The sequence below is a fragment of the Homalodisca vitripennis genome, chromosome 4, assembly GCF_021130785.1.
Source record: "Homalodisca vitripennis isolate AUS2020 chromosome 4, UT_GWSS_2.1, whole genome shotgun sequence".
In the NCBI taxonomy this organism is placed as follows: Eukaryota; Metazoa; Arthropoda; class Insecta; order Hemiptera; family Cicadellidae; genus Homalodisca; species Homalodisca vitripennis.
The window spans coordinates 172,624,522-172,651,660 of NC_060210.1; the positions used below are offsets into that span (position 1 = coordinate 172,624,522).

General features: G+C 31.9%; 1 protein-coding gene across 2 annotated transcripts; it reads left to right on the plus strand.

Moving 5' to 3' along the window:
• Positions 1–16,279: 16,279 nt before the first annotated feature.
• LOC124360648 (prefoldin subunit 2) lies at positions 16,280–26,390 on the plus strand. 2 transcript variants are annotated; one of them, XM_046814454.1, is made up of 3 exons: positions 16,280–16,554; positions 24,075–24,198; positions 26,118–26,390. In XM_046814454.1, the coding sequence occupies exons 1-3, from the start codon at positions 16,406–16,408 to the stop codon at positions 26,286–26,288; spliced, it is 444 nt and encodes a 147-aa protein (XP_046670410.1). In that variant the 5' UTR covers positions 16,280–16,405; the 3' UTR covers positions 26,289–26,390. The 2 variants fall into 2 exon arrangements, with proteins under 2 accessions (XP_046670410.1, XP_046670411.1); XM_046814455.1 differs by having other exon boundaries at positions 16,537–16,662.
• Positions 26,391–27,139: the final 749 nt, after the last annotated feature.

The following is a 27,139-nucleotide window of genomic DNA, read 5'->3' on the forward strand; positions in this document are numbered from 1 at the left end:
GTCCACCAACTCAACGACCGCCATCACCACAAGCCCAGGCACCACCATGTCCACCAACTCAACGCCCACCATCTCCGTTTTCGAATGATTCCATAATATATACTTTTTCTATGGTGCTGATATCACCTAGGTATAAAAAAAATCTAACTCTAACTGCAGCAATGTCCGACTTTTCCATAAAGAATTTTTACAATGTTACAATTTTTGTACATGAAGCCTAAGTTATGTAATAGGCATAGAGTGGATTGTATACTATCCATGTAACCAATAATTTGGTGTCCCAGATTGTAGTTACTTTTTACCCAATTCTTTTAACTTCTTCCTTTTTTGTATACATATAAATAAAAGCTTTGCAGCAAACAACTTGTTGACCGATAAACATCCTTTGTTCATAACTGTTACTTGTGTTTTAATGATTATATTTGATATCATTATGTTCTTAAAAGTTTAATGGTTGATGATTTCAAGAAATAAGAAACTCAAACTAAATGAAATACTCATATTTTATCATAGGTTGAATTTTGAGTAGTTGAAAAAATGTGCATATTGTGTAAACAATAGGCCAGTTGAGGATTTTGTAGCAGAAATATTATATATTATTAATATATATATATATAACTATATTTCTTATTAATTAAAGTTTTCCCAGAATGTTGATTTGCATTTTAATTTCATTAAAACCTAAATTAACGCATAAAAGTGTTACTTACATTACTTTTTTAACACAAACTAATGTTAGTACCAAGAAATTGTGTAAACTCTTTTATCTTAAAAATAAATTAGTGGTCCATTTTTGCTGTCCAAGATTGTAGTTTTACCTAATAATCATAATTTTATATATATATATATATATATATATATATATATATATATATATATATCATTTAAATTAAAGTTTTGACATGTACATTTTCTCTGATTAATTGAAATACTTGTCTTCAGTTCACAACCATCTTAAGTGTTAGATTTGATTAGGCAGAAATCTTTAGGTTTTCCATTTTTATGTTGACTCAAGCATTTTGGTTTGTTTCAATGATACTGTTACTTCAATGATTTTATAAATATAAGACTTCTCCTTATATATATAAAAAGACTAAATAGGATTTTTCCGGACATTTGCCATCGTTAAGTGAAACAAGAAAACAGTAACACTACGTTTCGAGATCTGCAATCTGATCTCTTCTTCAGGTAAAGAACTAACCTAATACATAATTACAAACTAGGTTAAAATAAACAAATCTTACTAAAGCGTTGTGGCACGCCTGAGTCAGGAATCACAACCTACATGTTGTATGTCAACTTCACTAACACTAAAGACATGCACTTAATAAAAAAAACTATACAAAACACCAATCATTAAACTAAACTACGGAATACAGGTCACAATATGTCTTCACTCGTCTACTAACCATTTACGACTGACCAGAGGGGGTAGCCAATGGTAATCGTGACGGCCGGCTAAAACAAGATGGCGGAAATACAAGGGAAGGGGAACAGGAATGGGCCCTTTCGTTATTATTATTGGTTCATGCGAGATGAAACTTCTTAAAACCATATTGTGACTCCGCATTGGTTTATTGCAAATATCCGATCCGTTTGATACTTTTGGTATTCTCTTTAGTTCATTTTTTAGAATTGGCAAACCAAAGCGGCCTAATCTCGACTGATGGTTGACTGATTGGTTGGTCTGCCAATTTAATGTATGTTGCCTCAATTAATTTCCTTATTGTGACCAATGCGGAGTCACCAATATGGTTTTAAGAAGTTTCATCTCGCATGAACCAATAATAACGAAAGGGCCCATTCCTGTTTCCCCTTCCCTTGTATTTTCCGCCCCCCCCCCCACCCCCCCCCCCCCCCACCCCCCCCCCCCCCCACCCCCCCCCCCCCCCACCCCCCCCCCCCCCCACCCCCCCCCCCCCCCACCCCCCCCCCAGCGCCGCCTCGTGGGCGAGTAACATCAGTGGGCGATATCATACAAACCTTCTCTGTGTGAAAAATGTATATACATACAAAATTTTCATAATGATCGGTCCAATAAGTTTTAACGATTCCATAAAGACGACAAACACACAAAACATTCATTTTTATATATAGAAGATGAATGAGAGAAAGAAATTTAGGTGAACCCCCCCTCCTTGTAATCCAATGTAAATAACTTGTTGGTAATTAAATAAAGGGTCTTAAATATTTTAATAAAGTTTATGAAAGAAAGAATGAGCAATCTTCAAGTTGGATAAAAATAAAAATTTATTGAAAACGAAAAGAGACAAGCTTTGAAATTCCGAACATAAAATGGTGACGAAGGGGACTACATATACATGGTAACATAAAAAATTCAGCTATGACACTGGAAATATGATTAATTTAAACCAGAAATATTCATACACGTACAAAACAATATAAGAGTAAGGTTAAAATGTAATACTATTAATCATGAACAATTAAATAATATCTCCCTGATGTATGTCTATTTACATTGGAAAAATTCATAAGACTCCATCATTAATGATGCAACCTTCATTAATTAAGAGTAAGTGCCAAAAAAGATTTTTTATTACTCAAATGGATGTGTTGCACAATGTAAAAATAAGAAACATTAGTATACTGATTATCAATACATAAGATTTTGGTGTAGAGGCAGAGTGGCATGTTTCTGCTGCTGCCCATGGAAAAAGACCATGTGATGGAGTTGGGGGTTCAATGCTTGACTTGATGAAATAAACAAGCCTACAATGACCATATGAACCAAATTTAAACTCCTTTCCCAGCTTATGTATGGATAGATGGAAATTTTGTCTGGAATGAATTTTACCTTCTCCACTAAAGATGTATGTAAAAATATGCTCTGGAGATACAGCAGAGGAAACAGTGAACATCCAAAAATGCCTTGAAAAACTAAAAATGGCAGAAATGGATATATAACTCCTGCATACGACCAAAAGTGGTTGGCTAGCGTATGTGTTGGAGAATAATGAGGGAAGAAGGTGAAGTAAAACTACATTTCTGCACCCTGCTGGTCTTTCACCCATATTTTGGGTGTTCACTGTACCTCTGTGGTATCACCAAAATAATATTTTTACATACATCTTTGATATACTTGAATTTATAGGGATAAAATCATGATACTTCTGTGTTCCCTAAATAGTCATTGATCGGCTGAAACGGTTATTCATACATTTATTTGCCTCGATATACTCATCTTGAATGGAGAAGGTAAAATTAATTCCTAATCTATATGAGTACTAACCTTCATACCAAAATTTCATCAAAATCTGAGGTGATCATGTTTATACCCTGTGTTGATTTGATATGGATTGACCCTTAGTCAATACACATTTTTAAATCATTAATTGTAAACATTATAACTATTTACTGTATTTATATTAAGTAATTTACTATAAATATAATCAAAACCTTAAATCCCATGTGATTTATTTGTCCAGAGGCAACATACAATCCATTATTTGAGATGGCCACTGTAGATATGACATTAGTGTGGCCCTCTAAAAATTTTTCTTTTTTAGACTTCCAGTTTTTGATTGCCAACTTGTTTACCCAATGGATAAACAATATGAACGCCATCAGGATGAACTTTCAATCCATTGTGAGGATTTCCTGAAATAAGAAAATTTGTATTCGGAATCTTTACCTTTTTCCATAGGGGCTTGAAGGCAGGCACAATTGAAATAAAATTAAAATTTCTTTATTTGTACAAGCAAAGCTAAAATTTTTGCTAAGACCATAACTTGCTATTTGCAAACATTAATATACATTAAATTAGATAGTTAAATGAAATCATGAAAAGGATGTGTTCTTATTTTGTATAAAACATGTATGTTTCAAACAGTACAAAATAGGGTTTCAGCTGTTTCTAAATTAGGACTAAACAAAAAGATATCAAACACAATATAAATGTATTAACCTTGCATTTAGTGCAGTCATTGAAGCGAAAAATACGGTCTTACCTCCGAATTTTTTTACTGTGAACCGATATTTGCATGAAAATTTTGGAATTAGGTCTCACCTTACCCTTAACTTCAAAAAGTGAAAAATGATCTGAACTCCGCCTATTATTTTTAAGGGGTGTAAACAACCCCTTAATGGAAAAATTCGACATTGAGCCATTTTATCGCTAGAAAAACATGTTTAATTAGTAAGTGGTTTTAAATTTTAAAGTGTTTTATAACACAATTACCTCATATTAAAATCATTTTCAACCCCTTGAACATCTTACAACCCTTGCAAACAACCCCTAAATTGAAAAAATCACACAAAAATACTTTGGTATGATATATAAAAGATTGTAAGTATAGAGTTAGTAATATTTTATATTTTCTATAAATAATTATCAAATTTTTAACCCCCTTTCAACCCTTAAAAAAAACTACCCCTTGATAAAAAAATGGTTTAAAAATGTTTTTTTGATAAAATGAAAAGGATTTAAAATATTATTCCACACTCTCGAAAAATGAATTATCATATTCTTAAGCTTTTCTTCTACCCTTAAAACTTACCCCTAAATTAAAACAGTAAATATATATGATTACATATTATTTTAAAATAATTTAATTTAGAGTAAAAAATTGCCATTTATTGGATAAAATTATTTACAAATTATACAAAATTTACTCAAATGTGTTATATATACATATAAGAAAGTTGGTATGTATTCATGCCTACGTTTCCAAAAATATGAGCCATATTATGTATATATATACACATTACAATAGTTTTTGGGTCTCTATTATACTGCGTACTTTCACATTGCTCCAAATATTCACAGTCCGAAATTTTCAGTTACTAAGTAGAAAAAATTATGATAAGTTTTTTGACCATAACTCCTTCAATTTTTCATGCTATCACAATTTATAAAAAACCATTGTAAAGTTAATTAAGAGAGCTACAACATCCTTCATTGCAATATATAGTAAAAAACCTTTTTCTCAAACGGTGAAGGGTTAAAGGGCTTAAGAGAGGCTGTGATTGCGCTGCCACGCGCTCTTTAAACAATCATATTTCCGTCAATTTTTGTTTTACAGAAAAATCAAAAAATCCAAATTGTTTTGTCAGAAATATACCTACATTTTTCATACCTACACTTTTATTCGTATGTGTCGTCATTTTTGAGATATCATGAAAAATAGGTGATTTTTTTAAAATTTGAAATTTTTTTTAATCGTGACTTTTTTGAAAAATATGTGTCCTGAAGCAGCCAAACTGATACAATCTATTAAAATCTTCATAAATAAAGTTGATTCTAGGCGGAATACGATTACCCCCCAATTAATTTTAATTTTGGTGGAAATGGCACTTATGAAACCCATTGATTTAAAAGAAAAAAAAATTAGATGCTCCTCTTATTTGCAATACAGCTCACTTATTTTACGTGCAAAAGACTTTTTAATAGTGCTCATTTTTAAAAGCTTATTTCAAGCACTATAAAACTCTTTTTTATTAGAATGCCTAAAATGCATCTGCTCGCCGCTAGATGGCATTGACCACATCGATTAAATTTCAGACAAAATAAAAAACGGCTTTGATTTTTTAATATCTAGCTTAATATTGCACTTAGAATACTGTTATAAGTTAAAAAAACAAAATTGTTCATTGTTTTACCATGCTAACAATTGTGTTCCTTATAAAAGTTTCGATAAAACGTATATTTTTGGAGATATTTGCAAAAAACCCCGAGGTGAAAAAACGTGACAAAACAATTGCGAATTTTCAATTGCCAATAACTTGAAAAGTATTGGATTTTTTCGAAAAACGTTATAGATGATTTTTTTTGCTTAAAATTTAAAACCTTCTATCATCGATATCCGAGGTTATTTTGAAAAAAAATAAATTCACTCCCGAGAAGGGGTGGCAACCACCCCCAGGGTGGTTTGCGGAGTTCAAATCCATTTTCACTTTTGAAGTTAAGGGTAAGATGAACCTAATTCCAATTAAAAATTTTATGCAATTCGGTTCACAGTAAAAAAAATTCGGACCAATCAATGCTTCAATGGACTGCACTAATTTTACTTGTTCACACACTCTTTCATACATCTGCTAGCACCACACCTATGCATCTCAGACTGTATTTGCCGTATGCCACAAACTAGGCATTGCTGTCAATTGAAATGAAGTTATGAGAAAAAGGAATTGCATAATCAGTTAGGTAGGTATTTTTCTAACAAAATAAACATATCAAATACTGCATTCCTATGCTAAAGCAATACACACAAGCCACAGTACTCCTGCTCACCCATGGATACAAACTAAAAATATTTTATATACAAACTAGCTGTTTTCCCGCGGCTTCGCACGCGTCTCTTTAAGCTTTGCCCGTATATTTCTTTGCCTTAAAATAGTGTTTGGCTGTTTAATATACGTAACTGTGTCGTAATTGCAGTTTATAATGTGCAGGCGCTTTGATAACTTTTATATCTTGCAGTACGGCCTGGTGGTGAGTTACATCAATGGGCATTGCATATAAACCTTCTACATAGAAAAATACAAGTAAATACAAATTTTCATAGTGATCGGTCCAATTAGTTTCTGAGTCTGTAAAGGGCAAACACAAAAACATTCATTTTTTTAGATATTACTAGCTGTTTCCCGCGGCTTCGCACGCTTTTCGTAAGCTTTGCCCGTGTATGTGCACTTCTGGTTCAAGTGAATTATATTTCAAACGACAATGTAGAGTTTGTATTGTTGCCACCGATAAAGAAAATATGTCAAAATTGTATATTTTATAGTCCTACGTACATGTACTTTATTATAAAGTGGTCTAACATTCAAGCTTTAAGCAGAAATTTATTTTGAAGACAAATATACATCAAAGCTTAACGCCTTCAAATAGTTTTTTCGCTATTTAATATACGTAACTATCTCGTAATCGCAGTTTATAGTGTGCAGGCGCTTTTAAAAAACTTTTAACGTATGCAGTACCGTCTGGTGGCGAGATACATTAATAGGCATAGTATATAAACCTTCTCCATTGAAAAATACATATGCATACTCATTTTTCATAATGATCGATCAAATAGTTTACGATTCTATAAAGGACAAAACACACCAAACATTCATTTTTATATATATAGAAGACTATAAGTGTAGTAATTAAAATTATATATATAAATAATATTTTTGTCGCATTATATATGTTTACAAAGAACAGCTGATTAAAAATTTGAAAAAGACTCTTTCACTTAATAACTATTTGTTTGCTGCAATTGCATTTCTTACGGGTATTTCTGTAACCAGTGGGGCGGAATCCTGAATCGGGGAAAGGGATAACATCAATGGGCATAGCTTATAAACCTTCTCCGTGGAAAAATACATATACGTACAAATTTTCATCATGATCGGTCCAATAGTTCACGATTCCATAAAGGACAAACATACAAACATTCATTTTTTATATATATAGAAGAAGAAGACTAGCGGGCCCGGCGCGCGCTTTGCTTCGCATTTCAATAATTTTTTTGCAAAAGTTGCCCGCGGCTTTGCGCGCAATTTCCCGTTGGAAACAGTACACTATATTCACTTATTCTTTTTCTATCACATTCTAAACATTGCTGAGATAATTGATAGTCGTTCCATCGTGAGCCTCTTGGGCGTATTATGAAGGTATGTACCATATTCCTGCCTCTATCTAGCTGTTACCCACGGCTTCGCACGCAAATCTTAAGAACCGAAGTCCTTATATTACTTAGTAAATTTTTTTTTTTTACTATAATAAATTTTAGATTATTAAATTAGTTATATCTCCGATGCCACGATTGAGCTTGCTTTGTTGTCTCGATCGAGAGAATATGTACACACGGAGTTTTGAGAACCATACTTCTGTCAAAAAAAACAACTAAGGTTGATTTTATAACATTCTTTATATTTGTAGCCAACGTAAGATAGTAATTATGATATCTGCATTGCTCTTCTGATCAAGCATGAGCATGGTTTATATTAAATAAATATTGCAGTTAAAGGTGAATTTTTACGTCAAATTTGAATTGTATTATCTGGATAGTAAAGTCTATGTTTAACAGTGATTGCAGAAACAGTTTAAATAAAATTTGTCGTTTCTCTTAAGCTTACTCTATGCTTTAAAACTATAAGTGTAATATATGTTTACAAAGAACAGCTGATTAAAAATTTGAAAAGACTCTTTCACTTAATAACATATGTTTGCTGCAATGCATTTCTTACGGGTATTTCTGTAACCAGTGGGGCGGAATCCTGAATCGGGGGAAAGGGATAACATCAATGGGCATAGCTTTATAAACCTTCTCCGTGGAAAAATACATATACGTACAAATTTTCATCATGATCGGTCCAATAGTTCACGATTCCATAAAGGACAAACATACAAACATTCATTTTTATATGTATAGATTTTAGAACCATAATTTTGATAAATATATTTTTTCTTTAACACACAAGAGGTTGTACCTGTGGCAGTTTGCCGCAATTTTTAAAATTTTGTTGTATATTATGATTAACAGTATCAGCACTTTTGAAACCCTTTTTATCTCTTCTATATTTCTTTACAAGATCTTCACATCTGTTGGTTTTTAACTCACTTTTCTATTAAATAATAAAAATGTTGTTGCGACCTACACTCAATTTGGCAATATTCATTGATACGAAAAATGAAATGTATAAATACAACTACTACCTTATAATAAATTCAAGTTAAATTTTCCATGTTGTTTATACATGCTTAAAACATACATGTGGCAATTCATTCACGCTCGACCTCCTGTGTAATCTAAATTTTACGATAAATTTTCATTACTTGTAATATATTTATTTATTCACACAGTTTTATTTGTAAATAATTTAAAGTAGTATATTCTGAGATACAGTTAGACAAACTAATCACATGATTTTTTAGAAGATTTCTTACTGAAGGAGTATTTAAAATTATATAAAGTAAGCTGAGAAAATTGCCTTCACACGACCTCTTCTGTCCAGGAAGGAGGTATGACCTTTCACGTGTTAAAGTAAAAAATCATCTGACTTAAAAATAGTCAGCCATGGTAGCAATTGAAGGAAAATGTCTGCATACCTTCACCGACCATGACCCCTAAAGACCAAAATCACCCTCCATTCCAAGGTTTATATAGCATAATGTATATATGCTACATAACATGGCTTGTGGAAACAATAACTGTTCCAATGTAATTCGTTGGTACAAGAATTTATCTTATGAGTATTTTGGCTGAGTTCATTCGCCAGCTTTTTACACCACTTCATTCTAATATAGTGACCATTTAAACTTTTAAAGATTCACAATTCCTATTTTATGGACCTATTGAAAATGTTTTTTTTTTTGTGGCATACTTGTACAGGGTGGTCAACTCAAGGTGGCCATCATTGGGATCTCAGATAATATTAATTTTATAGCAAAGTTTATTAATTTGGAACTTTACCTTATTTTTAACGCTTATTATAACTACACTGAAAGTTTCAGAAACTCTTTTTCAACAGTTGTTAAAAAGGCATGTAGGTATTTACAAACGAAAAAGTTTAGGTCATTATTTTTAAGTACTTAAATGATTTATGACTTAAAGCAGGTTTTCAAAGTGTTTTCTATCTTCATAAATACACGCATGCATCCTGTGTAAGTCATGTACGGTTCTTACTAATGTGTTATGGTTAATGTGTTGCAAAATGTCCACAGCAATGAAGATGTTCAAAACAAACTCTTTGCATTGCTTCGACATCAGAGACACCTATATTACAAAAGAGCACTGTCTTGTTTACTCAGAAGTCATCTGTTGTAATCCAGATAAAGTCTGTGACAGTGTCAGATTTCAGACGCTGAGTGGAAAGTGAAATGGAGCTTAACTTAACATTCCCATTAAACCAACCCTTTACATCATAGCTATTTTATGTGGAGAGAGTGTGTTTTAGCACATGAGAAAAGGAAAACTTACTTGTTAACCAGTTTATAAAATTAATCACAGACTGAGACTTACAAGTTGTGTACCTAGACAGGTAAAATAATGAACAAGGGTACAACATTTACTTTCTAAAAGATTTACCAAAAGCTATAGTGATATAAAATTGGCAATGAGACAATGGATTCTAAGATATTTACCACACAAAACCTTACCAAGAGGACCTAGCACCTAATCAACACATATAAAAAGCAAAATTTGAGAATTTGATTGTAGGGATAATGATAAATATAATTCTAGATAGAAACCCAAGAAACAAAGCAACAATGTAAGATTTAGAATTCAATTTGTTGTAAATCATTATCTTATTACAGTGCAGTTTTGTTTAACCCTCCATCTGGCCATATAGTAACTTTTGAACTGGCAAGCCCATTTTGGCCGATTTCCAAGGGTTTTTCTTAACTGTTATAAAATGTACGCTTTATGAAATGGTACACTTCTTACATATTTTTGCCAAAATATGAAGAGTTTTAATTGTTTAATATTGAGCTGAAAAAAGCATTCGTACTGAAACAAAAAAATGTCTTGCAAACACCTATGTTACTGTTTTATATGGTAACAGTAAAAATAACAAACATAACTTACTGTTAGCATTGAAAAAATTTAATGTACATAGAACATACAACAAAATACATGTCATATTACTTACATATATTAAAATACAGTTGTATGTAATGAAAAGGATTCACTATGAATAAATTACATAGCCAAATTCAACTTGAGAATAGGAATTTCTTACCATCAAATCCAATAATTGAAAGGAGTTCGAGATCTTCTACATCGACACCTTCTTCATTCATATTACTATGTTATTTGGTTTTTACTAGCAAATTCTTAGTACGTTTCACTAACTATCATAAGTAAGGACAATGAACAGTTAACAAAATGTCATTGTTTATTATTATGATACAACGTTCTTGTTGTCATGGAAACGGCATTACAAAAATGTTGACAATACCAAAGAGATTCAACCAATATCACCACATTAGTACATGGAGTCTTCAATATATGACGTATGAAAAACATTTTGAGTTAGGTCTCGTACATTACATTACTTGAGGTTTTAAGTTGGCCTCACTGCTTCTTCTATGTACAGTACATCAAGTGATGAGGTAGAGCAAAAGGTTAGATGGTATATTTGACAGAAGGCTGAGAGCAAAACTGCTCCAAGACATCGAAGTTGGTATCGATTATTTTTTACTCGTAGTGTGTTTTATATATATATATATATATATATATATATATATATATATATATATATATATATATATATATATATATATATATATATATATATATATATATATATATATATATATATATATATATATATTCCAGGATGATCCTAACAGGCCGAACCCAATATTGTAAATATGTGTATATAAGTTGAATAATGCATTTTCTGTGTAAAATCATTCTTGCTAGACGGGTTTAGAGATTAGAGAAATATAAAAAACTAAATGAATAATGATTGTTTAGCGCTTTCATGCTTTTGGTAAAGATAAGTGTAGTTATACAGATTATAGTTGACCTGTGACCTGTTATTAGTTTCTAGTTGGAAACCAAGTCTTAGTTATAATCAGGTAATAGCTGAATACAAGAGAAGATTGAAAGTGCTAAGAGAGAAAAATATAATAGAATGATTGAAGGGAAGGAGTTATTGGAGAAACTGACATTCTTAAATTGCTCTCGTAGTATTATAATTATCGTATCTCGATTTATTTTTAAGTTTTGAAATATTTAAAATCCCATTTAGACTGTTCTCCAAGCAGAGCCATCCAATGTTATAAAATTTGAGGCAATGGAAAGCTACGAAACCCTCCTCATAACTTAATTAATTACGCATAGGGGAATAATGCCTATACAGTTTGGAGTTACGTCTATACGGTATCCTTACAACGTGTATTATTGTGTATTAAATATAAAAAATAAACTGATATTCCGGTCTAGTAAAGAAGACGTTAGTGACTTAATCGCTCTATTCTATTGATGACTTTTTTTATATCTATAATATTGCCATAACTGTTAGTCTTAAATAATAATTATAATACCTTTTTTATCACTCTTATGTATATATTTTATGACATGCATACAAAATAAATGAATCAATTTTAATATTATATATAATACTTGCAGTTACTATCTGCTTCGCACGCAATTTTCTGTTGAAAACCAAGACACTTAAATCACGTATTCTTTTTCTATGACATTATAAACACTCCTGAGTAACTTATAGTCACTCAAAGTTATTCCAATCTTATGATCCGTTTTAGATTTAAGTTTAAAAAACAGTGTTTTGGGACCCTGAAAATACACAGATGTGAGAATACTACTTCGGTAGTAAATCGTCTACTTTCGGCCATTGCAATATACATACGGCCTTACGGCCTAAAGATATTTCTGGTGCCACAGTTGAGTTTGTTTTGTTGGCAAGAAAATATAAAAATAGCCTATAAAGGTCCGAAAAACCTACTTCTTAAAAAAAGTTGTTGGTTTTTTAAGTCTTTAAATCTGTAGAAAAAGCTAGATAGTAACGTTATCTTTAATTCCTGAATTACACTAATGATCAAGCCCCACAGACTATTTTACATAAGTCTGTTACATATACAAAAATATCTAGTTACAACAACAATGTAATACAGCTAATCTTTATTAAAATGACTAATTTTAAGGGGACTCGGACAGTAAAAATTTGGTAAAAAATTACGTTTTCATTTTTTTATTTATTTTTGTAGACAATTTTCTTGTGAACATTTTGATATACAACACTTTATATTTGAAATTTTATTAGCACTCGTAAAAAAATAAATTCGAAAGTGTGTTTACGTAAATATGGCAAGGCAACAACACCTCATAGCTGAGCAACGCAACTTATTTGTTATAGTACTCATTACTTTATCAGTAAAGGAGATGATGCCTTATGGAGCAGATGTCCTAATAGACAAATTAGAGTGTATTGGACACATACAAAAGCGGATGGGTACTACGCTACGCAAACTAAAGTCCGATAATAAGTCCATAAAACTTGCTGATGGTAAACCACTGAATGGTAAAAACCGCCTTTCATCAAGTGCTATAGACCAGCTCCAGGCCTATTATGGCCAAGCCATAAGAAGGAGCAATACAGTTGAAGAGATGAAGCAAGGAATATGGGCTTTATTTTATCACAAGTCATCCAGTGATGAAAATTATCAACATGGTCTTTGCCCAAAAGGCGCTGAAAGTTGGTGCAAGTATTAACGATCTCTTGTAACTGGTGAGACATACAAACATAAAAATAATATCCCCTCAGTTATTATGGAGTTTAGGAGCCTGTCAGATCCTGATCTCTTGAAAAAGTGTTTACACAAAAAGACCCAAAACCCTAACGAAAGAGTAAGTGAACATTATTATGTGGGGATATGAATGCTCATCACCCATACTGGGGAGCAATTACTTCTAACACAAGAGGAAATGATATTTTTCATGAATATAACAATTCATTATGTTGCTTAATAATTATCACAGTCACACTACAATGCTCTCCTTAAACCACTTCTACCCTTGATTTATCTTTTGCGTCACCAAATATGAATGCTTTACTGGTAAAATGGGAAGTATGTAAGGACTCTATGGGTAGTGACCACTTATCTATAAGTTTACAATTTAATATGTCAAGTCTTACATTTAAGTATAATCCTGATTTTAGTAATATCAATAACAATATACTTAATTTTTTTTAAGCAAACTGGCCATTTTCCACTAAGACTATTGAATCAAAAATTAGGGAGCTACAACCAATCTATCTTAAACATAAAATGAGAGAACTCTATAATATTATTACACAGTCTAGTGAAGTATCTATTAGCAAAGTTAAAACTCCCATAAATAATTTAAGCCAAAACCATGGTGGACAGACAATTGTTCCCGGGCTATTGCCCAAAGACGGCTAGCATTCACTTCATTCAAGAAACAAATGAATGCAGTTACCGTGCATATCAAATAGCTCAATTAAAGGCTAGAGAAGAAATCCAATTGGCCAAGAAATTAAGTTGGGAAACCTTATATTGGTTAAAAAAGATCAAGTACATTTGCTTTGAAAATAGTGAAGAAGTTAAAGGGTAATACATAACAACGAGGAATTCTATGAGGGTTTCATGAAACATAATTCCAGATTACGTATCCCATGTTTGAAATGCAATGCATCGGAATGAAATTATATAGATCAACAAATTACCCTTTAGAAACAAGCTTTACGTTAAAAAAATTACAACTAACTTTTAAAAGTAAAAAAAAGAACACATCACCAGGCCTAGATTGATTTCTTATAAAATGATTAAATATTTGCAATTCAATTCCCTTATTATGCTCCTAGAAAGTTTCAATGGTGTCTGGAATGGATATACTGACATTCCTACATCTTGGAAACACATCAAGGTCATTGCCCTATTTAAACTTTCTAAAGATAAAAATTTGGAGGAATCACACAGACCAATTTCCAGTGGTTTCTTGCTAAGCTAAGATTTTTAACTCAATGATAAATAGATTAAATAGATTAAAAAATAGATTAGAATGACATAGAAAAACTTGATATAAGTCCTAGCTCTCAATATGAATTTAGAAAACTGAAAGGTTACGATTTCATTTGGTACGAAGCAAAACGTACCAAAAAGATTGTACTTCTCAAAAAGTACGGTAACGATCTGTTTATACGAGTTAATAAAGCCCGATGGTATAAAGAGGTTGTTGAAACGATGCCAAAATATACATGGTTCAAAAATGTTGAAATGAAAAGATGGGAAATAATCAACATTCTAAGATTAAGATATATATAAAAACCAATATAAATAAAAACCTATATACTATTGGTTAGAACTTCGCTCCACTATGTCTGAGGTGTACTTTAGGTCATAGTGTCACTTTGGAACATGTGTTTTTGCGTGCCCTGCTTTATGACCATGCTAGAAGCCAATGTTTAAAATTAATTAAGAATGAGTATGGGATGTTTTTTTTTTTCAAAACTTAGCTAAAATTCTACAGTCAAGCGATCTAGTGATTTTTAAAGAACTACTTGAATATTTCCAGATAACAACATATTCCAGGTAACAGAAATGTAATCTGGATAAGGTGTTTCATCCAAGGAAGCATGATGGACCCTTAGCGAGAAGTTATCCTAGATCCTTTATGTATGGTGATTCCTTTTGCAATGGTCACGGGCTCACAACGTTCGATTAAATTGAAGTCACAGAACTAATGGTACTTGAGTCATATTAGTAACCTGTCTCTTCGTCTTAACTCTTTCAGCCACTTCAAATAAATAATATCCCATCCTACAGTGTCAAGGCAAATAATTTAATAAACATAGTATAAGTAACAAACAGGAATATCCAAAATAAACTAAATATTTTGCATTCGTCACTTTTGTCATCTAATGTAAAAGTTAGATAATACTATTGTCATAACTATTTGCATCACATTACTGTAAATAATATTTTGTTCTACTAAATACTAAATTCATGAATAAATCTGTTACAATGAATAGCAATTTAGAATAAAAATATGTGAATATATTATTCTGATGTCTAATTTCAATAAACATTGAATCACAAAAATTCTGATATCTAAGCAATATTAGTGATGGGAGAATCGAATACTTAAAAGAATCGAATACTGTGTTTTCAAAAGCACCCTTGAAAAAGTATTCGAATGCCTTTTCTAACATAGCAGTCGATACTTGTAAAATAAAATGAATTTTTGTTTACAAATGTATTTATTAATTGAATATGTGTACAATTATGCATTTTGATATATATATATATATATATATATATATATATATATATATATATATATATATATATATATATCTAAACCCTCCAACGAATACATTCATATGAATACGAATACAGCTCTGCAATACTTTATTTAAATTAAATACTATTACTCCAAACGAATGAATACTGTATGTTTGAATTCAATTCTCCCAGAGAAATTGTATTCATTTCAAAAATACTCGAATTTGTTTTGAGGTAATCGAACATGTGAATACTCTGGCTGTATTCGAATACTTTTCGATTCTGTATTCGATTCTCTCATCACTAAGCAATATTCATGCCAAATTTCATCTTAATGCGATATTGAGTATCAAACATCTGAAACTTCGAACTTTGTAAATATTCAAACATTATTCTTCACAAATTTTTGCATTTATATTGATAGGATAAGACAGCATGGGCAACCTTAATACCATTTAACTATTATATTCTTGTCTGCTGACATCTAGCTAGATATAAAAAAATCGTACACTGTAGCCTACATGCAGAACAGCAGGAAGACAACTGCTTTACTCAAGTAACAACCTGAAAAAAGTACGTAGTTTGATATTGATACAGTCGAAAAGACTTTTCAATACTGGATTGTGGTAATTGCATTGCGTGGGTTTGGTATTTTAGTTGTAATAGGAATAGTTAATTAAAATGAATGCGGACAATAAAAAGGCTAAAACAAATAAGGCCAAAAGTGTTAGTGGGGACGAAGTGTACAATTCCTTTCAGACTTTGAGAAATGAGCAGCGTACGTTAGCAAACAAAATATCAGAATTGGAATACGATCTAAATGAACACAAGTAAGGTTATGTCTACTATTAATGTTTATTATGAGTAAAATTACTTTTATTTGTGCCTAGTTTTCTGTTAAGTACTCCGATGCTGCTTTGCAAATCACTTTTTGTCAGGTCAGTGTTAGCTTTATGAATTTTAAGACAAAAACGTGATACTGTGAAAAGCATTGTTGTCCTAATTAAGATAGAGGTAGTCTAGTCTGTGAACACGTTAACATTTGCATATTAGCACATTGATTGTGGCAGATAACTAACAAGATAGAAAAAGGCGTAGCATAACAGTGTGACAAACAGAAAAGGGTTACTAGTCATTACTGGTAACATTGACCCCAATTGAGACTTAATATTTATGTAACCTAACTATTGTTATTTGATCTGTACTAATTTAAAATATCCTAACTTGTTATCAGTGAAGTTAGTGGTGCAGTTGCCAATAACAATTTCTACATTATTCATGTACTTTGATCATTTTCCTGTACAAAATTAGCCTATATGGTTGTAAAGGGAGAAAATCACAAATAACTACATGGATTTTAGTATTAGAAATAGAAACGACATTTTGTAATTATATTTTTAGGTAATTGTCACATTAACTTTTGCCGGAGCGGCAAAATACGAGTTTTGCTTTATTAACTTATTGGAATCGTCCTACAGAACAAAACAAGGTTTAACGGCGTGGAAATGAGAAATAACGAAGTTCTAGAACATAAGAAATGGAACAACTGTTCAAGCACAGAGTAATATTTCCATGTTCTACATCCACAGAGGGCATCACGTGACCTTTTTTGACCATTATTCAACCTCATGATGACGTTATCGGTTGTGGCGCCATCTTTGCAAACCTAAATGAAAAATAAGGTACTTTGGGATCATACCGACCACACTAGTATGAAGAACACAAAAATAGAAATTTATAGAAACAAACATGATAGAACGAAAAAACAACTCTTCAATTACAAAATTACAAACTTACAAGCATTTCCAGGTATTGTGATCGCTGTTATCTTATCTTTCTCGAGAATCCTGATTACGGCAGGCCGCGCGGCATCACGTGATTTGCACGGTACATAATTGCCTTTCCATTACAATTCAATTTATATTTCTGATTAGCCCCTCTAGAATTTGATATTTTACTGATAGGTACTATCTCGAGGGATGTTTTTCTTTCGTCGACATCAGCGCAGGGCAGCACCGAAGGTGCTGTCAATGCCCGCGCTGATGGCCGGAGGCACTCGCATTTTGGGTGGCGGAATGTGATCAAGAATAAAAACAAGTTTTTAGTGTTTTTTTAATAAAGAGTTTAGTTTGGTAAATGTTTGTTTTTGTTGAAATTTTGTGTTTGGAGAAATGTAGAGGTAAAACACGGAAGTACAACAAAGCGATGCACCAGCTGAACGGGCGGCGAGACTCTGCAATCACGTTATCTACTAGACGCTCGACTTTGACCTCTGTCTGAGGATGGGGAGGGGTTTGCGATAAGACAATTCCTGTTTTATATGGACGAAATATTGTTCTACGCTAATCTAGTAATCAGTAGAAACGAAATATGAAATAACGATTCATGTCTGGGTGTGGTCGGTATAATCCCAAAGTACCAAAAATAATAATGAAATAAGCAGAATTTTGATCCAAATGGACAATGTTTTTCTTAAATTTCGAGCTACAAATTAATTAGTTGTTATCGCTTTGAGACGAGTGCCTCCGGCCACCGCGCTGATGTCAACGGAAAAAAAACATCCCTCGAGATAGTACCTATCAGTAAAATATCAAATTCTAGAGGGACTGATAAGAAATATAAATTGAATTGTAATGGAAAGGCATTTATGTACCGTGTAAAAAACTTAATAAATCATGAATACCCCTAATGTAAATATATAAATGGACATTAATAGAGAACACTTACCATTAGTGTGCTCCACAGAATGTACAGAAACTAAATAATCTAGTTTCGGTTGAAATGTAAACTCTTAAGATGCCTAACAAAACACTCCGACACACCAATTTACTACAATTGGTCAAACTAGTGGATGGTTAATCCATGATCATCATGCAATCACTCGATCCAAACCACAGTACATGATATCTAGTGAAGCACTCACTTCTGCCCCAGAGCGTCCAGATAACAGATACGCTATCAGTCCCAGCCGCAGATAATATTTACAGATATCCAGACACAGCACACAATCAGAACATTAAAACATTAAGAACTTAACTATTTATTTATATTCTCTTTAAAATCATGTTATTTGTCATTTGCACGTCCCTCTAAAACCATATATATTTTTTGTTCAGGAGGATGAGCAGAATACGTTGATAACGTCAAATTTGTGATTTGCCAGGTCGGCCTTTAATCTTATAATTTCCCCAGAGTGTGCTGTGGTCTAATACAGCTTCAATAACCGTCCCGTGTAGTAGCGTTCACTGCCTTGTGGACAACTTTGGCATTGATCACTCGACTATCGTGGCAAGTTAAATCTCATATTGTCATTTAGTAGTGTTTGAGTGTGGATTACTTGATCAGTTAAAATATTAGAAAATAATTTATTAATTGGTTGGTACCATGTTTTTCAGAGTGAGAGTGTGAGTTCGCCATGTAATCATTTGTTGTTTTTAAATCAGGAAGCTGATATTGTTATATGACAAGAATTTACCTGGTGGTTTTAAGTAGGCTAAATTGTACAATTGTGCAAAAATTAGGAAATTATTGTTGTTAGTTTTCTCCTTTTATCAAACAGAGTGGCCATGAAACCAGAATAAGCCAGGAATTTAACACACCGGAAATAAGTTGGAAATCTTGCTGTAGAACAAGAAAAATCTCAAAAACAAATTTTCCATCATTAAGAACATATAAAAAAATAATTAAGATATAATTTGAAAGTTCTTAGAATAAGGACTTGATTAATTTCGAAACATGGTATTTTACATGAAGTCTGTGAAACTATGGATGAAGATTGACATATGTTCTCGTTGGCCTCTACTAGTATAGTGGAGTTTATCTTGGTTAATTCTAGAAAGGGTAGAAAACAAATGGTAGTACAAGGTAGAGACAAATCGGATCTTAAAAATGTTACAATAGGGGTACCACAAGGTTCAGTGTTAGGGCCTTTTCTGTTTGTAGTGGCTGTGAATGACTTTGCACACAATATACCATGTTTTTCTGTACTATATGCTGATGACACCACCCTAGTGAGTAGCAATGAAAAAAATAGACCAGTTATTGATAAATCGTAGGAGGCTGCTAGATGATGCAAATGAATGGTTCAGATCTAATTCTCTAGTTGTAAACCGTGATAAAACAGAGAATATATGTTTCTCTCTTGATAATAATAATTATGATGATTTAAATTTTAAACCTGTAAAACTTTTAGGAATATATTTGGATAGTAAGCTAAGCTGGGTTGTACATGTGCAAATGATGTGTAAAAAATTGGCAAGAGTCATCTACTTACTTAGAAAATTAAGATTCTGTGTTAGCATGGATATGCTCATGACAGCCTATTATGCCTTCTTTAATTCAGTTTTAATGTATGGAATTTTGTTATGGGGAAATAGTAGCGCTGCTCAAAAAGCTTTTATATGGCAAAAAAAGGCGCTAAGAGTTATTAAAAGTTTACCTGACAGAACTTCTTGCAAGCCCCTTTTCAAAGAATTGCAAATTATGACTCTGCCAAGTATGTATATATATTCATGTTTATTAAAATGTAAAGAAAATTTAGAAACATATCAGCTCAGACAAAATATACATAATTATAATACAAGGAACAAAGGCAAGCTAGATATGGTAAATTTTAGGCTGGAAAAAACTAAGAAAAGTCATTTATGCATGGAAATTAAACTTTTCAACAACTTGCCTGATAATGCATGGAGAGTTAGTATTGTCAAGTTTAAAACTTCTATTAGTAGTTGGTTAAAGGACAAAGCCTTTTATTCAATTGACGAGTATTTGTCCTGTGACACTAGTGAAATAAAATTTTTAGTCGACTTTTTCTATCTTTCTTGTTTCTTTTAAAGTTTATTTATTATTTCTCATTGGACAAAGCCTTTTGATGAGCATTTGTCCTGTTTCAATTTTGACGCCACCGTTACAAATTTGTTAAGTTGTTATTTGTTTTATTCTCTGTTATTACTTCTTATATATTCTATTTATTGTTGTTATGTTATGAACTTATTTATTGTAGTTGTACATTAGTTTTTAATTATTTATTTATTTTATTATAGGCTTATTGAACAATTTTGTATACAAGAAATTAAGGAATTTGGTATTGGCTAGTTATATGAATATTCTGACGATGTCAATTGCATTTATATATGTTTAAAGACAAATAAAGAATCTTGAATCTACCTCAATGTCGTGGCAAGCCTCCCGATCACGTAACAATCCATTGGATAATGAAAGACAGACAACCAACCGTTCGGGCCTCGGCCACTACACAAAATGGTAAAGCGGCAGAGCGCTAGTGGCTGTCATACAAGAAGTGTTTTTGTGGTTAATTTTTATTCAGTCACTGAAATGGAGTCTCCAGATAAAGTTGTCAAACTCTTATTTTTGAGGGAAATTATTATTTTGAAACAAGAGTTTGGTAGATAGGTTGGACCGGGGCCTAAAATGTAGAGTATTTACCCTATAAACAGGCTTACAGTTTGGTTCGGTGAATATTATCATCTGTTTGATGGTTTGATAAGAGATACTATCTGGTTTTTTTTTTATTACACCAGAATGTCAGTTGGATTTTTACCAGACCTGGTAACACGTTATGGAGAAGAAAATAGTGGGCTTGCGACAAGTAAAGCCAAGAAGGGGGTGTTTGGGTTTGATTTAATGCACAGCAAACTCAGAATGAGCTGAGGTTAGGAGACAAATTTAAAAGTGGAACGTGTTTCTTCCAAGACAGAAGGAATTTATTGTTATGTGAATTTACAATATACTTTTTCCGTCTGTAGCTATCAGTGCGAGGCAGCTCCAAAGGTGGTGTAGTAGCCTGCGCTGATGGCTGAGGGGACTTGTGTCAGCCTGGTATTAACCCTTTGACCGTTGTAGACGAGTATACTTGCCACCATCATGTGGCATGGGGGAGCTGGTAGGAGGACGAGAGAGATTGGCAGGAAAAAATGAGATGTGAATCCCGTTACATGTGCGAGAGTTGCAACATCATTTTATGTATCTAGGATTGTATTCTAAAATTGTCCTATAGTAAAACAACTATGGAATAAACTTATTCATATCCTGACCAAAATAAGCCAGGACTTTCAAAGATTTTTTTTTAGGTGTAAAATCTTAATACACTAGAAAATAATTAACAAAAGCAATAAAACAGTTCTATACAACATATATGGTTACCAAAGGTGAATGGAACACATTCACAACACTGCATCATTTGAGCGAGTTTGGCTAAGAAAAACTTAGTGCAACTGGTTTAGCCACCTGCACAATCGACAGAGATCAAAGGGTTAACTATTATTCTCATAACACCTCAATGAATAAAAAAATATTGTTTATTTGGGTAGAAATTCTCTTGATTTCAGTAATATTGTTATTTTATGTAGCAAAAGATGGCGCACTGACTGATGTCATTATAAACCATTACAAGGTTGACTCATGGTCACAACAAGATCATGTGACACTCCGTGCAGATGTATGGTGAGGAATTATCGCTCCATGTGAGAAAAGTAGTTCCAGTTCTACAACTTTGTTATTTGTCTTATCCACCCCATGAAACCTTTTATTCTTTTGTTCAGGAGGACGATAATAATATTTTAATAATGTGAAACTCAAATTTTGTTGCCACTAAGGCTGTAAATATCACATTTACCCTTAACTTAACTATATGACTGTTGCATCTACCTGAAGGCTCACCTGAGAGCCAATATGTCTAGCCAAGCTAATCGCCATAATTTTCTTAGGCTGCAGTTCAATAAGAGACTGGCAAAATAATTGATTGTATATCAATAAAAACGTATACGAGTGTATAATTACAATATTATAATAGTTTAGGCACTTTCTGATTAAACAGAGGCCACCCGTTTAACGATTAAAAAAGTAGGTATATAAATAAAATTCGAATAATATAATAAATATGAACAGAAAAACTATACCTTCATTTAGTAAAATTATAAACACATTTATATTTGAGTATTCAAAAACTCAATGAGGTCGGTGAAAAGTGTGACGAAAGCGCTATTGCTTGCACCAACGTACTCATTGTACTGTCTACATATCACTAGAACAAGTGTACAGTATGAAAACAAAGATAACAATGAATTACAGAGTTAGGTTATGTATGATAAACCGAGACACGAATATGATAAGAGCACTGCAGTTACTCCGGTTAATGACTTTCGACTTGACATACTTTCACTGATTTGACTGTCCGAGCAGATAACAATTCCTACAATGTGATAATTGTGTACAGATGATAAGGAAATATGTTCCATAGTATTATTGTGTAACTGCCCACCCAAAGTTGCTAAATCCCGTTTATGATCGGTGGCCTCCGTTTAATCAGAAAGTACCATAGTTTATTAAATATAAATGATAAAAGATTAAAAAATTACAATAACTAAATTATATTTACAATTTGAGAAGAGACATGAAATAAAATAATAACAAAAAACAAGATGTATTTAAACTAATCAATGTATAAATTTTTTATTTGGATATATATATATATATATATCCAAATAATATAAATTCATATATATATATATATATATATATATAAAGTACATTTTACCTGATTTAATAAGTTTTTTTTATTCTCCATGATTGTCATTTTTATCATGTTGTGAATTGGCCCAATGTTAATGGGTCGATGAAATTTTTGCTATGGTTGATGTGAATTGGTAATTCATAACATTGATTTTTCCATCATCTACAATATTATTATTTTGTAAACAGATCATATTTAAATATATGTAAATAGCGATATTAGTTCCAGTTTGATAATATCAACATTTCCATCTGATAATGTAGACTGTTATCGATTGGTTTGCCCCCCTCTTATGGAACTGCAGCCTTTTCTTATTTCACTACATGAGGATCATTATTATTTTGTAAAATAGTTAGAATCAATCCCTAATCTGTTTGTTACACTGTTATTACAGTTTGTTTAACAAATGCACATAAATATTTTCAATTCACAGTTAAATGCTGTTTTCCTACATAACATAATATTTAACATAACTAAATGATTATTTATGCTAGGTACGATTATTAGTTTCTATAATCGGAAATAAATATAATTTTAAATGTCAATAATTTAGTTTTACATTTTGATTTTTATTGTTTGGTATTTAAAGTGATCGGAAAGCTTGATATTTTGGTGACAATATATTATACTGCAGCTTCTACTGAAACTGGACTGATATATAGAATACTACCATCTGGTCTTGTCCAGAAGTATTAAAGTAGGCTATTTAAAAACTTATACATTTTTCACTCTAATAACGAAAGATAGTTATTTTTATTATGGTCACCAAATAAAAAAATGAGAAAGTGTGTGCTTCTAATTTGGTGTATTTTTTTGCAGGATTGTCATTGATACATTAAAAGATCTAGATGGAGATAGAAAGTGTTTTAGAATGGTGGGTGGTGTCTTGTGTGAAAAAACAGTAAAAGAAGTTTTACCAGTATTATCGACAAACAAACAACAGGTATGGCCAACATAATATAAAGAATAGAGCCTTTTGTTTTGTTGTGAGAAAGATAATTTTAAAGTTAAGCTTATCTAAACTGGATTCATATTAAAATATTCTGGATTGTCATTATGAGTATTATTCAATAAGTAACAAGTAAAATCACTGTAGCTCAAAAATGGTTTCAACCCTATCTATAATTTTCTCTATAATCTATAATAATCTTTTTGAGAAGATTAATCATCTGTACAGGATGGGTGTGAACAATCAGTGTACACGGTTGTACCTGATTCGCATACCTGTCACCATAGTCACAACCATCGCTTCACCAATCTACCCCTCCTTCCCCTAACTCCTTGCCTACTTGCAAAGTTCATGACCCTTTAAGAATGGCCAGCAGATGTTCAGGGTTTGTGAGTTGTAGTTGGGCTCTGCCTAGCGTCAATCCACTGTCTGCACCTGTAAAGCGTAAGCCCAATATCTGCCAGGTTTTTTTTAAATACAGAAGTTTACCTAGTTGGTATTTACTTGCATCCCAAATTAATTGGTATGAGTGATTTAAGTGTTGTTTCTTATTTTAGAAAATTAAATAGAGATTTTCAAATGTCAAATAAAGAGTATACGTAGAATATAATCATTTTATATCTTGGGCTTATATTTATTATTTACTCATCTATAAATTATTGGCAATCATGACATATGTAACTACAAATAAGAAGTAGGTAGATATTTTTACTAATTTGCTTTTGTGATAAGGAATAAACCTTTCAGCGGTAAAGTTATAGATGTATACCACATTTTTTCTCCACATTTACAATGTTTATTATATTAGTCTATTCTAATTGGAATATTAAAACAGAAATAAAAAGAAAGCATAATAAATATAACAAGCCTTTTCAAACATACATTATTATTACATAAATAAAGTATGGTAACATTTTTTACCCCCAAAAAATAAAGAAACAAGCTATTGAATACAAATTCAGAAAAACAATGAACTTTTATATACAGCAAGCAGTAGGTAATAAAAAGTACCTTATTATATTGAAAACTATGAGTATGTTTTGCGAAACGGAATAAACGTAACCTGTCAAAAACTAATTAATAAGCACAATCAGTTTGCAAGTAACAATTTGTTTTTAAAATTAGACATCAGGTGTTCAGATTCATAACAAGAAAAAAGTACGGTAAAAACCTAAGAAATAATTTTAAAGGGTTCACTTACCTTGTAACTATGGATCCTCAGTTTTTGTTGCAGTTTGTTTTCTGAACACGGCCTAAAGACAACTGATTACTGATGTTGCTTTGACTACCCATTTTATCCCAGAAAGTTGGGATGAATGAAAAAAAGAAATATTTATATAGACCTTTGTGAACCTTTCTAGAATGCAAATTTCTTAGAAGGAGCAGCCCTACTTCTTTTGGTTAATATGCTTAGTAACCCGTAATGCCTCTCACCCTCAATAAAACTCATTCTCTCTTTCAGTGAATGTATTCATAACTTAAAATGACTATTCCGGAAATCCACATGTCTCTAAGTGTCACGTGTGCGTAGACACTGTTCTATGAAGTGGGGCGGCTACTTCCGTCTTAAGTTTGCCCATCCTCCTCATTATGTAAAAGAGGTTATAACGGGCTTCCCATTTTGATGATTTTGTAACAGAAGTAAGCATATATAAAAAGTTAACAGGAATTGTGAAAGGCTATTACAGTATTTTAGGTTTTGAACTTGTAGCAGCACTTCTGATTCGAATTAATTATATTCAGCCATACTCCCAAATAGAAAATGGAATAGATCTTTAAAGGTTTCAGCTTTTGTTAAGATAATACTCGTATTAAGAATTTAATAACTATTAATTGTTACACTCATAATTTTAAAAAAGATAATGTGTAATTTAATTGTAAATGAGATATATATCCAAAGTTTTTTTTTTCAGCTCTCAAACTTAATTGATTCCCTAAACAAGCAACTAACTAAAAAAGGCATAGAAATTAATGAATATAAAGAAAAACACAGTATCCGAATAAAGGGGCAAGATGAAGAAGAATCAACGGAGAAGAAAGTAGACGATGCTCCAGCAAGGAATGTAATGGTGAATCCTTTGTGATTTTGCTATCTATTGTTTCATATTCTGCACAATTCTTTCTTTCTAACTCTCAAATTTTGGCTTGTTTCTCAAGAATCATGAAAATAAACATTTTTAATGTTAGATTAATATTTATGTTAATAGTTATAACCCCCCATTTATTTCATCCTTTTTTTTAATAAACATTAAAATTATTAATAGTGAGATTTATTTTCCCAAAATACCCATCTTAGTTTAATTCAATATACTTTTTAAATAAAGTAATTTTTTATTAGCCTATCGATTGACTAAGGAGGTAAGAAGTTTATGGTAAGCTGTAACCAGAGAGCCTAAATAAAATGCTATGGATGCAAGTATTTGTAATTAATGGGACCAAGACTGCTTTGGATAATTCAAGTTTTGGATAAGGTAAACCACTATATTAAATTGAAGAAAATATTGAATCAAGAATCAAGAATCTTTATTGTCGGCCCACAATAACTGCATTGACAATGTCATCAGATGGTTTATACATATACACAGTATAACACCAACATTAAAGAATAAAATAATACATACTACATACTTATGGTAAATAGTACAAGTCACAAAGCATAAAAACTAAAAGAATAAATTGTCTACATTACAAGAAAGCATTTCGTCTACTGTATAAAAAGCTTTTTGTCTTAACCATTTGAGCAAAGCATTTTTAAATTTTGTGCAAGGAACATCTTTGGCCGTTAAAGGTAGCTTATTAAATAATTTTACACCAACATAAAAGTATGTGTGCTGGGTCTTAGTTAGCCTAGCGTATTCTAAGTCAATAAGGTCTCGATATCTGGTGGAATAATCATGACTAGAGTTTCTAAGACTAAGTGTTTCAAGATTTTCTT